Source organism: Tiliqua scincoides, chromosome 6 (genome assembly GCF_035046505.1).
Source record: "Tiliqua scincoides isolate rTilSci1 chromosome 6, rTilSci1.hap2, whole genome shotgun sequence".
Lineage (NCBI taxonomy): Eukaryota > Metazoa > Chordata > Lepidosauria > Squamata > Scincidae > Tiliqua > Tiliqua scincoides.
This window is the reverse complement of record NC_089826.1, coordinates 70,528,103-70,545,427: the sequence shown is the minus strand read 5'-3', so window position 1 is coordinate 70,545,427 and position 17,325 is coordinate 70,528,103. Positions and strand designations below refer to the sequence as shown.

At 43.5% G+C, this 17,325-nt stretch overlaps 1 protein-coding gene across 1 annotated transcript in view; it reads left to right on the top strand.

Annotated features, from left to right (window-relative positions):
* Positions 1-17,325, top strand: part of LIMCH1 (LIM and calponin homology domains 1) — a 204,773-nt gene that overhangs the window by 127,101 nt on the left and 60,347 nt on the right. The window contains exons 5-6 of the mRNA XM_066632917.1: positions 3,587-3,617; positions 8,205-8,315. Of these exons, the coding sequence (XP_066489014.1) occupies positions 3,587-3,617; positions 8,205-8,315 (142 nt within the window). The remainder of the gene's footprint in view (positions 1-3,586; positions 3,618-8,204; positions 8,316-17,325) is intronic.

Genomic DNA, 17,325 nt, shown 5'->3' with positions numbered 1-17,325 from the left:
GCCTGTGGAGGCTGACACAAGGCTCTGTGCTGGCTTCCTCAGTGAGCCTTGTGTTGGTCCTGCTGGCCTATGCAAGGCTCTGGGGTGGACAGGGAGGAGGTGGGGAGCAGGTGGGAGGGAGGTATTCCTGGGAGGGGGGGCAGGCGGTGGGTGGCCCTGAGGAAGGGCGGTGGGGCTGGGATCCAGCATAAGTCCGAGGAGAGCGGAGCAGCTTCACTCCAGCAGCAGCTTCAGTGCTGGATCCAAACCCTTGTTTCTGGAGAGTTTGGCGCGGCGTGAAGCTGCTCCGCTCTCCTCGGACTTTTTCCACCTCAGGAGGTGGCGCAAGTCCAAGGAGACCTGTAGGGGCAAAGGTGCCTTACTCGGAGGTAAGGAGAAAAGTTCCCTCTAGCTGAGCTGCCTTGGGCCCCTATCCCGCACTGAATATAGCACAAGTCTCTTGGCTTGACTGTTCCAGTGCAGGGTAGGATTGCGCCCGAACACATTGATTATGACTTGAGTTTTTTTGGTAGGAGCCTTTTCCATCAGATACATGAAGCAGACAGAGATGTGTTGGTTTTTTATTTTATTTTATTTCATTTTATTGATATCCTGCCCTTCAACTAAATATTACCAGAGTGGCTCACAAATAGAACAAATTAAAATAAAAACAGAAATAATAACAGCAGAACAGAAATGCTAGATAAGTACCAATAGAAAAATAATATCAGAGATTACAACATGAAAAGACCTGGGAAAATATTTAAAAAAATATATCTTTGCTTGGCACTGAAAGGTCATCAGCAAAGACATCAAATGGACTTCCCTGGAGAGGGAAGTTGTGTGACCGGGGCAGCCCAAATGAGAAGGCCATCACCACAGTTGCTGCTCACCTCACTTTCCACGGCACCGGGGACTTTAGGAGAACCTCCAAGATCATGTGAAGGAAAGTGAAAGTGACCTTCAGGTTTCTGGGTCCCGACCAGTGTATGGCTTTTAAATGTAAGCACCAGATTTTGTGAAGTGTGCCTGGAAACTGCCTTGGAGCCCTCACAGCTGTTTAAGCACCAGCGAAACGCATTCCCTCAGCCAGCCTGGTTCCAGTTAGCAGCCTTGTAGTTGGTTCAGTACACAGCTGCTGTTACTGAACAAGATTCTAAGGCAACCCTATGTACGACACACTTCAGAAGTCTAGTCTAGCAGTAACTGTCATGACCCCCAAGAATAAAACTCACTCAGTCTGGGGATGAAGTGAACAACCTGAGGAAAGGGTCAGTTTGAGAAAGGAAAATTCCCTTGAAGCAGGCCCCAGTCTCCCCCAACCCACTTGAACAAAAGGAACCCCATCTAGTACACCTGCTAGAGTACTTTGCTATGCCCCTCTTATCATGTTCTTGGATCCTACAGGGAGGCAACAGCAGTGTTATCAGAGCTGATGCCTACAAAATCAGGCAGGGGCCACTAATTCAAAAGATTTCTCGAGAGAAGGAACAGAGCTACCAGCTCTTTCTCCCCTTCCCCCATCATGTGTATATATTTCCTTAATGAGCTCCAGATCCTTGATGAAGCCATTAACAATATCCATTTCCACCCTACTGGTTCCTGTTAGGAACTGTCTAAGGCAGGGGTGCCCAAACCCCGGCCCTGCGGCCACATGCGGCCCTTGAGGTATCTCAATGCGGCCCTCAGGGAGCCCCCAGTCTCCAATGAGCCTCTGGCCCTCCAGAGCTTTGTTGGAGCCCACACTGGCTTGACGCAACTGCTCTCAGCATGAGGCCAACTGTTTAACCTCTCACGTAAGCTGTGGGATGAGGGCTCCCTCCACTGCTTGCTCATGTCTGTGATGCAGTAGCAGCAGCAAAGGAAAGGCCAGTCTTGCTTTGTGGAAGGCCTTTTATAAGCCTTGAGCTATTGCAAGACCTTCATTCATTCATAGAAGTTCATCTTTAATATATTCATTTATGTAAACTTATGTAAATTTATTCAAATTTTAAATGTAAATTAATTCTTTTTTTCCCTGGCCCCCGACACAGTGTCAGAGAGCTGATGTGGCCCTCCTGCCAAAAACTTTGGGCACCCCTGGTCTAAGGTGTTGTTATAGCGCTCTCACCCCTGTTTAATCTCTGCCCCAGGTAGATCACTGGCATAACCTGCAGCTCTGCAGGATAATAACTGTGACCAGAGTTTCTCTATCTAGGAGGGGTTATAGCTGATGCACAAGCCTTAAGCTGGCCCTATGCCATGAAGGCTAATTGGGTCTCCAGTGACCCAGGTGGATCCTACCCCCCCCCCCAACTGTGGATCTGATCCTTTAGGGTGGAATTCAATTCCATCCAGAACAGGATGACCACCACCTTCCTGTACAGAAGGACCACTGTGTAAAGCATCTCTGCTTGTCTGGACTGATCTTCAGTTTACTGCCCTTCATGCAGTTCACTACCAGACATTTCGACTACGTCACCTGAATTTGGAGTTCAAGGAGAAACAGAGATGGACATAACTTACAGTATTCCCGATGATTTTGGCTGCTGTGCACGAGGCCTTCAGAGTTTCTGGATGTACAGCAGTGATGACGTACTTCATCACTGGACTTCCAGGAATGTCTAGCTCCAAGCTGCACAGAGCGTCCCACAGCTTTGAGCCTAATAGCTGCATGGCTGCACAGCTTATGGGGAAGAGTGATCATTGGCTAATTTGATGACATCTTATTCCGCATTCCTGGATGACCTCACTCAGCAGTTTCATTAAATGTTAAAAGCACTGAGATAAAGCCCGGTGGGGACTCCAAAGTATCAATATGATGATGGTGGTGCTGAGCAATAATGTTGCAGTTCCACCCTCCATAATCAGCCCCAGCTAGGAAGCAATGAAACATCATGAGCCCATTCGCCAAACTTCGATACCCCAGCCAGAAGGAGAACAGAAGTGATGGAATCAAAAGCCTCTGAGAGACCAGAGAATTAGCAGGGTTGTATTTCCTGTATGTCCTTTCCTGAGCATGGGTCTTTTTAGAGGGCAACCGAGATATTGCATGGATGCATGCACACAGATGCCCAGAGATGCCCAGAGCATGAAGGGGTTCAGGCATTCTCATTCATGTGGACTGAGGCTCCATCTACAGTCTTGGCCATAACTGAGGACTGATAAAATTGTGTCAGACGCTGCCAACAAGCTCTAGTTCAGCTGCCTCCCATTCAGTCATCTTACCTAGTGATGTGGTTTTGTCTTTCATATAAAAGTAATCATGGATTGCTTAACAGTATACAGACCAGTCCGTCCACAGACCATTAAGATATGTATACCTGTATATGTATTTTGTATGGGTTCCTTTGTGGAATAGCTACTCATCTATTTCAATTATTTTGCAGCAAAACATAATACTTTTATTGATTGTGGTTGTGTTGGGAATATGCCTCCGTGCTACAAAACAAATGAATGTGATTGCTTTCCCATCTTCCCAGTTGCCTTCATATGCTTCTAACCAGCAGACACATCCTGCAGGCTTTTGTTAGAGGAAACATGTGACCTCCTGCATAATACAAGCTCTTGGAAAGAGTTCTGCTTTCTGATATTTCTCTCTCCTTTCTTTTGGTGTGCACTCATCTAGGAATCTGGACGGGAGCAGAAAGCTGAAAAATGTAAGTATTCAGATTTGTGCCCCCCCCCCCGCCCCATAGCTTTATTATAACAGACAGGCTAAGCTTAAAATTCTTACAGTCAAATGTAGTTGTGTGTCTGAAGGGAGCTTTTGTATGTTGGCATGCAGTTTGACTGCAATTCACTTGCAGTTTCAAAATTGCAGTTTGACTCTGCAATTGTAGTGCTGCCATGGAAAATTATCTTTGCTCCAGCATCAGTTAGGAAATAACATGACCCCCTTAGGCACCAGCAAGATTTTAATGTTTGGAAGGAACTAGGAGAATCATTAACATTGTTATTGGTGTCTTTTCCTGGTTTTGATGCAAAAAGTACTGTGGACTTGCTAGGTTGCTAGACTTGTGTGGCTGACACTGCAAGAAATAGCACTGATGTACAATAATCTAAATTATGCGTCATAAACCTTTCAGAACTGTCATTTTTCGCTATAGCTGCATATTTTCCTTTGTTTCTGTGTATTTCTGTGTGGGGCTGGAGTTTCAAAGCAGGCTTGCCCTTTTTGATTCAGTCATCTTGTTGATTGAAAGCAGTGACAGCAGTAACAGCTTGGAACTGTACGGCAAGGAAGGAAATCTAAATTTGGTTGGTCACAGTGTTAAACTACCTAGAGCCAGACAAAACTTCTGGTTTACTGTCAACTGTAAACTACCACACATTCAAGTTGTATGTAGCTGACATCCTTGAACACTCCAGGGAAATGCCAAGACCTTTCTGCAATAACTTTTCAAACCCATAATCGTAACTAAAGGTAAAAAGGGCATCCGTTACTTTATCCTGCCTTCTCTATCATCAGTATTGTAATTGTTTTTCTTACAACAGTGCATGAATACACAAGGAAACCTTTTGGAATAGTTGCAATTGAGTAAATATGGAGACAGGCAGCTGTAAAACTTATTTGTCTGCAAATGTATTATTTTTCAAGGAGGGAGGAAGTGGTTGTGAAGTTAATTTAAAGCAAACAAAAAATCTAATGGGCATTCTCCACCCTGACTATGTTGGGGAGATATAGCTTATTCCTAGCGCCAGAATCAAACTGCTACCCAGCTGCAAGCCACTGAGATATTATGTAAAATGTGAGGTATTCTGCCAAAAGACAAGCTATGTTGTCTTTTTTTTTTAAAATACCATTTAGAGATATCGGGGGAGAAATCCTATATATTAATTTCAATGCATATTTGAAAGCGGTTAGTGTCACAAAGTTGAGCATTTATTCTGATGGTAGTAAAATAATTTTTTTAAAAAAGTTGATTCAATTGATGCCTGGATACCAGTGGAAAACAAGAACTAGCAGATATATTATGATTATTTTGGCTTCCTGAATAGTAGAATAGTGGAAAAAATTTTCCTTTCACACGGTTATTTATGGTTATGCTTTCCCCCCTAAATTAATTTGCTGCTGTGTGTGGAAGTTTCCTGTCATTTGGCTGATTGTTATCTAGGCTGATCCCAAGAACAGCACCTGGGGTTACTAAATAAACAGGAAAACTACTTCCATTAATAAATATTTAGACATTAACAGGCAATGAAATTCTAAATGCCTTTTAGAAAAAGAATGGGTGCTAATTAAAAAAAACTGAATTAATATTGCTACACAATTCGGGTTCATCCTTCCCAACTACCCAACTTCATCATTTTTGTTGTGTTACATTTAACTCTTAGCTCTTTGTTTCCTGGGACAAATTGTGTGTCCTTTTTCCATATACATTTCCTTCTCTGCTTTGCAGGCTTGTGATATTGCGTTGTGACAAAGCTCTGGCACCATTTGCATGCCTCCTCCCCATGGCATGCCAGGCCAGAGGTTGGTGGTGGTGCAAGTGATTGAGGCGAACCTCACCTCCCGGCTCCAGTCACAAGTCTTCTTTGAGCCCCACCTACCTGCCCTTTGTGCAGTCTGAGAATAGCTGGTTGTCCATTGTTGGGATCTGGGTAGGATTTTTTGCTGCTAACCTGATTGGCCCTTGGTTGGCAGGGTTTTTTTGCCTGCCCCAGACTGGCATTTGTGCAGGCATTAAAGTTGCCCTCCTTTTGCGGGTATGCTCTCACCTGGTTTAGGCAGGTAATGTGCAGGCTGGGTAGACAGGGTTGAATGATTTGGCATACATCCGGAGGTAAGCAAGGTCAGGGGGTGAGCTAGGACTGGTCAGACAGTGCTTGTCTGGGTCAGTGAGGCTGGATGGCAAACCACCTAGCTGGAACAAGTGATGACACAAAAGGTTTGGCCTGTGGGGTTCTGCACTGTCCAGTTTCCTCGACCCTTCAGGGCTGACAAAAATAAGCTCACTTGGTCTACGAATGACAGCAGCTTGGTGTCAGGGTGTGATGCCCAGAATGCCGTGGGTTAGGTAGATGGTTACTTTCATTTTCCCCAAATTAGTGACCTGCACTAATGGGTTGAGTTAGGTTTTTTTTCCTTTCCTGCTGCAGGCACTTTATTGTTAATAAAGTTTTGTCTTAATACCAAGCCTCTGTCTGGTGTGTCCTTATGGAAGGGAGTGTTTGTGCTTATGTAATAATTTTTCATTAAAATAATGCTGAATATGCTCAATACACTCCCAACCCCTCAAATATAGCAAGTGCAGTGTGTTCCTTAAAAAGCTGAAGTGCGGTGGGGTGGGGATGGGGGAAGAACCTTGAAACAGATTGTAAAAATCTGGGGACTGGTGCAGACATAGCATTCTCAATACACACTCAGTGCAGATGCTCTGATTTCCTAACCCTAATTAAAAGAGATGTACAAGATAACACTTTCCTTCCCTACGTACTTTCTGTTTGAGCACGAATTTTTCCAACCTTCCCTGCCAACCTGAAGGACATTTATATCAGCTGTGACCTCAGCTAGTCCTAGCATTAAATACAGTTAACATTTTAACCAGGATTTGTAGCTGGTTATCAAACACTGGTTAAAAGGAACTCTGGTTAGCACTAATGACGGTTAAGGCTGGCGGATAAATTACTGGGAGATTTGCAATCAAACAGAGTTCTCATAGTGACTAAGAAAAAATGATCTGTGAGTGAAGAAGTCCCTGATTAGAATTTCATCTCAACCTCACCAGAAAGCCTTAGGTAAGCCACACTCTTTCAGTGTCAATCCTCTACCTGTAATTATCCTGGCCTGCCTTTATAGTGCTGCTTTGTTATTGTTATTGTAATGGGGCCATTATATGGATTACTGAGAAAATGTATGTGTGGTACTTTGAGCACTCTGGAAAAATTCTCTGTAAGTACTAAATAGAATTATGATTTAAAGTTTAAACCCTTTTCAGATGCTTTCTAACATGGAGTCTCTCCAGCAGGCAGTAAAGTTTTTGAACGAAAACCAGAAGTACCCTTTTACGACCTCAGAAAGGCCCCCAAAAGCATTGGATGACCTCTTCTGCTTTTCATCGAAACCTGAAGTGGTCTTCTGATACTTGTGTGTGTGTGTGTGTGTGTGTGTGGGGTCTTTCTGAGGTCTGTCGAGGCTGTGTGCAACCTCTGCAGACCTCAGAAGAGCCTCTGGAGGCTACCAGAGCATGGGTTCAACCTGTAGGTTCAACCTGTATCTTCATGCATTGGTTTCTTAATACACAATTGTATCATAAGCTACTAAAAGCTTGGGCAATTTTTTAAATTAAATTTTGAAGCTTTGACTATTGAGGGGATGGGATATTTGGGTTTTCTTTATTTGGATTCTCAGACCATGTTGGATAAGGTTTGACAATGAGATCTGTTGTTGCTGTTTTGTATGCACAGACTGTGGACTCATATACTACAAAGTCTTTATGATTACATTACATTTAATGCTCCCTCACTCCCGAATCGACCTTTTCAGCCACACTAGACACTGTTCCAGAACCACCATTCAGAGCACGATACCATAGTCTTTCAAGACTGAAGGTTGCCAACATTTAATGCATTTAATTTTTTTTTTTAAAAAGGTTTTTTTTTAAATAACATGAAAGCCAGTGAAGTAGAAACCTTTGTAAAAAAAAGTCTGACAAATTATTTAATGTGATTTACAAACTGGGCCAGGTCATTCACGAGGCCAACTGAGGCGATTGCTTCAGGCAGCAGAGTTGGGTGGGGGGAGTATCCAGCTTTATCTGCCAGTTCATCTCTGCTACTGCTTCTCCTCTTCCCTGGATTGAAAAGACTTGGTTGGCAACCTTCAGTCTCGAAAGACTATGGTATAAGCCAACAGCACCCAGTATTCCGAGGCGGTCTCCCATCCAAGTACTAACCAGGCTTGACTCTACTTAGCTTCTGAGATCAGACAAGATCAAGCATGTGCAAGGTAACAGTTGCTGTCAGATTGAAGAGACAAAGAGGGGAACAGAGACAAAGAGACCACCACTCTTATTCCTCCACGCTTCCTCTTCCACTCTATCCATTTTGCAGTCCAGGAAGTGGGCGGAAGAGATGCTGGTGTTTCATCAGGAAGGAGGGAGCAGCACTTGGCCTGCCACATCAGGTTTCAGGAGATCTTGGGCAGGTCCTATTTACAAGGACTAAGGAGGCAGGCAAACTAACAGCACTAAACCGAAAAAGTGGTTTTTATTTTTCCAATTAATATGCATTGAATTCTTCAGGTTTTAATCACCATTTATTGGCTGGGGAAAACAGCAAACAGCAGTACCTACCACAGTGGAACTACGCTGAACCTGAAGGAGTTTGAAGGATTGCTGACACAGATGAGAAAGGTATTTTTATTGCTTTGGGGATAAGAGTGAACTGTAGTCCTGAGGTCTTGAATGTCTCCCAAATATTGTGGCTTGCATCCAACTTGTTTTGGTGCATTTTTATCCTGTTTGAGAAGCGCATAGTTGTGGAATGGACTATAGATTAATTAAGGATTAAGGCAGTATTTTCTAGTTGCTCTTATAGATATTGGATGCAGACCTGTCTCCTGCTTCAAATGATGTTGGAACTATTCCTTGAATATACCTACTGTGGCTTCTGTCATATTATTTTGCTAACTTTAATGGTTGTATGATTTTTTTTTTTAATTGTAGTTTTGGGCTGGTTGACTGAGGTTTTCCATCTGTAAAAGTTCTAAAGGCCAGTTTAGATGTGGCTCTCTTGTTGTGTGTTTAGTACCTGCATGATTAAGGTTCCCTCATAACCATGATTATATAATTATACTTATAATATATAATTTTATGATTATATAATATTTTAACATGAAATACATTATATAAAAAAGAAACTCTTGATCTGTGCTGCTGTATATGCAGTGTGAAACATGGTTAACAGTGGAACGACAAGGGAGGAAGCAGTAGTGTAGCTAGAGGGGGTGCAAAACACCAAGTTTTGCATTGCACCTCACCACAGCATGCAAATTGCCCTTCCCCCCTTCGGAGCCATTCCCTGCCACTAGAGCATGCTCTGGAGCAGTGGTTCCCAAACTTTTTAGAGGCCCTGGAGGCTGCTGCCTGATTTATAAATGCCAAGGGGTGTGGTTGTAATGGTGATTGGGCAGCAGTGCCCCCTCATCCCAGGTAGCAACCTGTTTAACCCTTGATGTGCATAGTCTAATCAGCCCTGTTGGTTTTGCGAACCACCAAAAATTGGGTCACAACCCACTGGTGGGTCCCAGACCCACAGTTTGGAACCTCTGCTCTAGAGCAGGGGTCTCCAAACCCCAGCCCGGGGGTCAGATGCGGCCTGCGGCGAGCCTCTATCCGGCCCGCAGCCAGCCTCTGATCCCATGAGAGCCTCTGGCCCAGATGACCAAACACAAACCAGAATTGTGCTTGTAGGGTGGGGGAATGGGGGTCCATTTAAGTGTGTGCTTTATTTATTGGGCTGTGTCGGTGCTTGGAGAAGTTCTGGACATTCGAGCCCATTCATTTATTCATTCATCTAAGTTCTATCTCTAATGTATTTATTTAAATTTTATATTTAATTTTTTTTTCCCAGCCCTCGACTCTGTGCTAGATATTTGATGCGGCCCTTCGGCCAAAAAGTTTAGAGACCCCTGCTCTAGAACATGCCCTAGCAGCCTGGAATGGCTCTGAAGGGGAGGGGAAGGGGCTGCTTCCATGCTGAGTGAGGCACCATTTGAAACTTAGTGTTTTGCACCCCTTCTAGCTGCACTACTGGGAGGAAGAAACGTTTTCTACAGGAAGAAAGAAAGAAAAGGGAGCATGTGTTCCCAAAGCTCCAGTTTGCAGACTATGATTGACTGGGTTATTACATTTGTATTACATTTGTGCTGAATCCCAGCAAAATGTGTGAACAAGATGTATTATCTGAATCACTGTTTGAAGAGTTCACATGAAAGCTCTGTCTAATGTTTGATAAGTAAAGTACACATACAAGTCATGCTTAATGTTGTGATCAGCAGGTAATGAAACATGCACGAAGGGTGTGAGTTCACCCTAATGGCAAGTTCTCATGTGAGATGTGTGAGCTTTTGGTCGGGGGTGGGGGAGAATGGGAAGTGTCCACAGAGGAAAGGTCAAAATGTGGACTGGAGCTTTAAACAGGAGGTTAAATAGGTGAGATTTCATCTTGCAACTTGCCATTGACTCTTCCTTTGGAGAGTCATGTGATTTTAAATGTGATTCTCAAATGCCGTGCAGATTGCAAACTAATGTAGGGATGTGCATGTGTGTGCCAGAGATATTAAGAGAGAGAATTTTTTTCCTGAGAACGGAGTGATCAAAAACAGAACAGCATTACACACATTATAGACCAGCTGGGCTGGGGCTTCTCTGCTTGGAAAGGTCAGGTGGATTATGTCATCTTTCCCTCTGGGGTGCCATGTCATTCTGGCAAATACAGGCCAACACCCTGAAACAAGCCAAGGTCAGTTGCAGCTGACTATAGTTGATGATGATATCTATGTAAATTCCCCTGCATTGATGCAGCAGCACCAGCGCGGCTTCTGCTGCAACCTGTGGGGGAATTTAGGCCGCTGGAGGTCTTCTCAAGGTAAGAGGACATTCATTGCATTACCTTGGGGTAAGACCCAGCAATCACAATGGGCAACTCGAACCCACGCCAGTTATTTTGCTGGTGCACGTTCAAGTTGCCCCATGTTGGCGGATCAGGCCCTGGAGGAAGGGTAGGATATGGTATGCGCTGCTGCCACTGATCCCGCCCCCTCCTGGGCCTGGTATGCCCATCCCCTGGCCTATCACTGCACTCCCCTGCCCTGTTCTGCCCCCTTCCCACCCTCCCCCCCCCATTCTTCTCTCACAACTGTGCTGCCTGCTTGCTCTGAGACACTGTTCCCTGTGCTGGCACTAGTGGGATGGTGTAGGCCTTCCTGCCAGTAGGCCTGGAACCTGCGCTGTTACAACGTGCCTTATGGTACGCTTGTGACAGTCTGCACTGGCAGAGCACATACTCCACTGGCACTATCAGGGAATAGGATTGTGCCATAAGGAAGCCATTCTCAAGTGTTAGTTCCAAGACAGCCATTTGTTTCAATGCAGCATCTGCTAGAAACGTGGTGGTGGATTGTACCCCTTGCCAATTTGTAGGAGGCTGTTCATTCATTCAGACTGGACAGATCCTTTTATAGCTTTTCATAAACTGCTTTGGTTTTAGCTGCCTTGCATAGTTTGGTATCATCTGCAAACTAGGCCACCTTGCTATTTACCCCTAACTCCAGATCAAGTTGAAAAGTACTGGTCTCAAGTCAGATCCTTTAGGGATACCGCTTTTTACTTTCCTCCTTTGTGAACATTTACCATTCAATCCTACTCACTGTATCTGGTTCGTTAACCAGTTACCAATCCATAAAAGGACTTGTCTTCTCATTCCATGATTGCTTTTCTGTAAAAGCCTTTTGGTGAAGGACTTTAGCAAAAGCTTTTGAAAATTCAAGTATATAGTGTCAATAGGATCACCTCTATCCACGTGCCTGTTGAGAGCCTCAAAGAACTCCAGATTACTGAGGCAGGAATTACCTTTGCGGAAGCCATGCTGATTCTCCTTCAATACTGCTCATTCTTCTAAAACAGTGGTTCCCAAATGTTTTAGCACTGGGACTTAAAACGAAACTATCGGGACCCGCCTAGGTTTAAAAGAGATCTCGAGAGAAATAATATTTTTTTATTTATTTACAAGTAATAATAATTAGGAAAAGGTGTACAGGCATTTAATTTCCCTATATTTACACATGTTTTCATACTCAGAAGCTCTTTGTAGGGCAATTAGCAGCTATCTGATTTTTTAATAGCTTCAGGGCTTGAGGCAATTCGTTATCTGATCTTTCATCACCAGTGTTTTCACTGGAAACTCTACTCAGGACTTTGCAGTCCTGATTTTGAATGATCACAATGTTGAGGGTCTCCGCAGCGTGGGGAGCCCTGCAGAGGCTGGTGCAGGGGCTTCCTGCACCCCGGGGAGGCTGCTGAAAGCTATGGTAAGTGACAGCAAACCCCTATTCCCGTCCAAAGCAGCGTGATCTAACGCATCGTGTCACTGCCTTCCCCCCCCATCCCTGCACAAACTTACTGTGGCTCAAACTCTCCCTGAGAGTTTGAGAACCACTGCACTAGAACCTTGCCTCTTCTGTCTGACTCAGTTGCAACACAATCCTATACATATTTACTCAAAAGTAAGTCCCTTTTTGTCCAATGGAGAAGCTTACACAAATAGTAAGTGTGGTTGGGTATTGCAGCCTTACAGCCCATCTTTTTCCTCGCCATAGCTTGCCGCTGCGTTAAAACCGTCTGAGCTGTATGCGATAGTGCGGGGTTGGCAGAGGGCATGCATTAGATGTACACTTCTTTTTCCAGAGTTGCCAGAGTTCTGTTTTCTTCATTTGGGCAAGACCTCAGTTTTCTGGATGGCGCCTTCTCACCTTTATAGCCTCTACTCATGAGCTGTGCTGTTTGCCTCTAGGACCTAGTAGTGCCTTTCCTGGAAGGCAGGATATAAACCTATCAAATGCTTAAATTCAGTGAACTTCATGTCCATTATCTCAATAATCCTTACAACCTTCTAAGCCTAGTATTCCTATACCCAGATTACAGGGTGGAGATTGAGGGCCCGGTTCTATCCTACTTTCCAGTGCTGATGCAGCCACAATGCCGTCCCAAGGTAAGGGAACAATTTTGGCCACCATGATTCTCCCCCAACTGCAAGATGCCATTGGCATGACTTTATTGGCACTGGAAAGTTGGATAGGCTTGGGCCCTGAAACTGTATTGACTTGCCAAAGACTATCTAATCCTATGGCTGAAATGTGAGTCAAATCAGGTACAGTTCTTCCTGGTTTTCAGCTCTCACCCTTCACTGTTTTTCTGTACCTGCTCTCAATTGGCATGCTCTGGCACATTCTCATGCCCTTTTAAATATCTGGCATGACAGAGAAACCCAGGCTGAACTACACTCCTTTTCAACCCAAGAGGCTAACAAAATGAAGGCTTTGGAACCAAGGCTTTGTCCTACAGTTAGCTCATTCTTTGATTCATTCAAATGCTTAGGCATGGTTTTTTTTGGTTTTGTTTTTTAAAGAAGCAACCTGTTTCAGATTTTGGAAATACTTTATGAATGAAAAATGGTCTGTGTCACTGAATAGATCATCTGATTTTCATTCTTTTTACTGTTGAATTTTTCCGTGATAGTCAAGCATACTTTTTTCTTGCTTCCCTGAAACTGGCAGTCTGCCAAAGCATTAAATGTATTCTATTGGTATGCAAGATGTGGAACTTCAGAGAACTGGGGAAAGATGTCAGTTTGGTTGCAGAGAGATACAGGAGGCAAAGCAGTTGTAATGGATTTGGCTCTTAGGCCTGAAGTTTTGGTTCTGTTCCGGCTACTTAGCGTGTACATATTTAGACTTATACAGTACTTGACTGTATTATATGAATATAAAATAACTTTAATGCGCATTACATTTTGTGCTGGTCTGTTTAAAATCACATTCATATATATCACAGTTGGATGACCAGCCCTAAAATTAAGCAGGGTGAAGCAACCCAATTTAAGTGGCATTTTGGGGGTTCCATTAAAGTTTGCATTAAAGGAGTTTTGAATTGTACATTATAGAATTTAGCATTATATTTTTACCACCACGTATGTACCATCAGAATTTTTTGCCTCTGACACCCAAATGTGTTGGGCTGTCTCTGTCTGTTGCATGTCTACTGTGTGGGAGGCAGCAAAATGCAAAGAAATCTTACTGGAAGGTATAACGAGTTATATGCAGGCTGGGGAAATTTGACAACTGTCTGTGCTCCATATGCACGATTTTGCCTGTGCACAGTTTCTTAGACTGTGAGCCCTTTAGGGACAAAGAGCCATCTATTGAATTATTATATTATGTAGACCGCTTTGTGAACTACTTCTGTTGAAAAGTGGTATATAAATATTCTTAATAATATGCTGAGCTAAAACTGGAGTATAGATGGGACAAGAAGAAATGAGAGGCCTGAGCAGGTGGCAGAGTGCATCATAGATTGGAGATATGGATTTCTACATCATATCTTAAGGCAGCAGTTTTCAACCAGTGGTGCACCTTGGGGGGGAGTGCAAGTGCTCCCGGGTGGCACAACTAGGGTGGTGGTACCCCCAGTGTGCCACCCTGGGGGCTGCTCATGCCACTATCTCCCTGTTCACAGGGGTTCTGAGGGCCAGAGAGGCCACACATGGCCTCCCTGATGCTCAGAAGACTTTCTAAGGCTTCCAAGGGGCCTTAAAATATCACTGGGTTTTTTGAAGAAAACTGAAAGTGACACTTCCAGGCTTGCCTGGGTGGCACAGTGGCCAGGACTGCCACTGTTTTCAACCAGTGTACCATGGCTCATTGGTGCGCCGCTTAAGGTCTGCAGGTGTGCCGTGGGAGTTTGGGGAAGTGTGGCTGAAATTTGCTGAAAAATTATTCTTGGTTCTGCAGCTCTGTGTTTAGGGCAACTATCTGTATTAACAATGGAGAAAGAGGGACAGAACTTCATCATTACAGACAGTTGTCCTAAAAAAACTGAGCTGCAAAACCTGGAACAGTTTCCCAGAAGCTGGAAATGACATCACAAGAAGCGACAGAGGACCATAGAGGTCAGTGTGCCTTGAGAAGAAAAATGTTGAAAATTGCTGTCTTTAGGGATTTCAAATCACACTCACACACACACAAAAAGAGGAACCATTGATATAGGTCAGGCTTGCAAATAAGTCCACAAATAAAAACACAAAAGTTGCTATCCCACAAAATGTTTAATTAGCCTGGTTGAAAACCCATACTGGTGTTAGTCCTTGGTGTCCTTGCACGCTTGCAGAAAGGCAAATGTGGAACATGAATAATTAGAGGAATATCTCAACATACCAGTTTTCCTAAAGTTTCATAGCCTGGTGACCATGAAGTGATCATGCATGTTGCTGTCTATGAGCTTGTTGTAACTCTAAGAATTAAAAAATTTCAAATATTTATGTCCTGGAGTTTATATTCTTGGAATAGGATTAGGCCTTATTAGTCACTTCTGCAGCTACCATTGCTAAACAGAGTTATGACAGAACCATGAAGGATTAGAGTTCTTGATCTCCAATTATTTAAACATTAAAATATTAAATACCACTTCCTTTTGCCTGTGATTTATTTTTATCCTACAGCTATTGCAGTCTCCTAGCTTGGCCTTAGGGAACCTTGGCTTGCAGCACACTATGGTAGATTTGGCAGCAAGCTTTTCAGTGTGGCCCTAATTAATACAATTTTTTTCTCTCTCTGAGAGATCTGTGGGACGTTGACGATTTGAATTATCCTGCTTTGTATGTTAAACTTCTGCCTGTTTCTGTGCTACTGTCTATCAGTTGGTTGTACTAGTAGCAATTCTTTCCTAGCTAGTCTTTTACTACAACATAATGAGTAAAGTTAAACTGTGAACTGGGAAGTCTATGATTGGAATTTTACCTTTGCATCAATCTTACAAGCTGCTAACCTTGCAGTCTCAGCCTTGATAATCTGACCTCCAGTGCACAAGATTGGGGAGTCACTATAGCTCAGTGGTAGAGAAGGCTGCATACAGAAGACTGTAGGATCAATCCCTGACGTCTCCAGGTAGGACTAAGGGAAATACCCCTGAAACTGTAGAGAACCATTGTCAAATAGTGTAGAGTCTTTGTAGACAATAGACAGCAGGGCAGCTTCCTATATTCATAAGAAGCAGGATTTGATTAATTTGATTTGATTAATTTCATAAGAAGCAGGATTTGATTTCACCCTGGGTGAAATTTCTAAAGAATGAGTACTGTAGTGCCAGTTTGGACCTCAAGTGTGCAGTTCTTGCAGGTCCTGGGGGTGGGAGGGAAAACTGTGCAGAACGAGAGGTTATCATTTATCAAAGGTTCTAGGTCACCGCTTTTTGTGTTCCTTTTTTAAAGGTGCACACCTAGGAAATATGTAGTGTACATCTTGTATTTTTTAAGTGTTAATGCAACAAATATCTATTTGCCAGTGCACTTGTGATTAGTTTCAGGTCCCTGTTGCATGTACACTTGATGACAAACTCAGGGAATGTGCAAACGTGCAATTTTTACTTGACATTTTTGGATGTATACACCAATGTATATGCAAAATCACATGAAACAGACTTAAGGTGTGACCTGTTTGTTTATGGCACATGGTGGCATGGCTACTTCTGAACTCATCTCTTTCAAAGAAAGGCATGTTTTCCTCTGTTGGAGGCTTTTAACATTTTAAATAATCTCAGAGGAGCTATTCTCATTTTAGGATTTCCAGACTACCACATGTGAGGGTGATAATATTGTCCCTACCTTTTTTTTTTATTTAGAAGGAGGAGGGGAAAGGGGAAAAACTGGGAAAAGATTGCCTTGCACTGAAGCCACTTATTTTTATTTGTCTTGGCCCCTGTTGTTGTAGCAGATGATAAGATACTGGCTGAAACAAGGGGTAATGTTCTAATAATGCACGGCTGAGGATGGCTTCCACTGACCTTTTCCCTCTGCTGGAGCTTTCAGTGTTTTAGTATGTGCAGCTTGCACTGGAAAGAATTTATAATCGGGAGGCTGTCAAAGACAGCCATTGTTCTCACTGCTCTGAACATGTGGGTCAGCTACAAGTGCTTTCATAGACCCCAGAGCCAGGAGCTGGCAACAAGGAAAGAGCAAGACGGAATTCTTCAGACGCATCAGGAAAAGCGTTTTGCATATTTTTCATTGCTGATTGCTTTGGGAAGAAAAGACATCCCCTCTTTCATAAGAGGAATTTCTCCTCAAGGTAGAAAGAGGCTGCTGGAGCACACTGCCTCATTATTTGGCTGAGCCAAAAGCAGCAACAGCGAGGGCTCTCTGCTGGTGTCCCAGCCGGATACAATAGTTAGATCGACGAGACGTGCCTCGCCTGTTGCTTTTAAATCCAAGATGCCTTTGCCTGTATGATATGGACAGTAAAGGACGTACCACATTTCAGGTGGATTTTTAATTTCTGGGATATGTGTAAATCTAATGAAGTGGGCTCTAGCCTGCTAGCGCTGATGCCATAACAAATGGGTTAGTTAGTCTTTTTAGGGGCCACAGGACTCTTTTTGTTACATTTGCTACAACAGATGCAGCTAATCTTCTATGGAATATGTAACTCGGCTCATCTTGATCTTTCTTCCAGTATAAATCTGGGGTGCGCTAATTGTTGTTGTTCTTCATAACTACTGTGGAGCCAGTTTTACATTTCACAGTAGTCTCTTATTTGAAAGAGTGTGCTTTTGACTGGGGGGGGGAGAGAAGATGGACATTTTAAATGGGAGA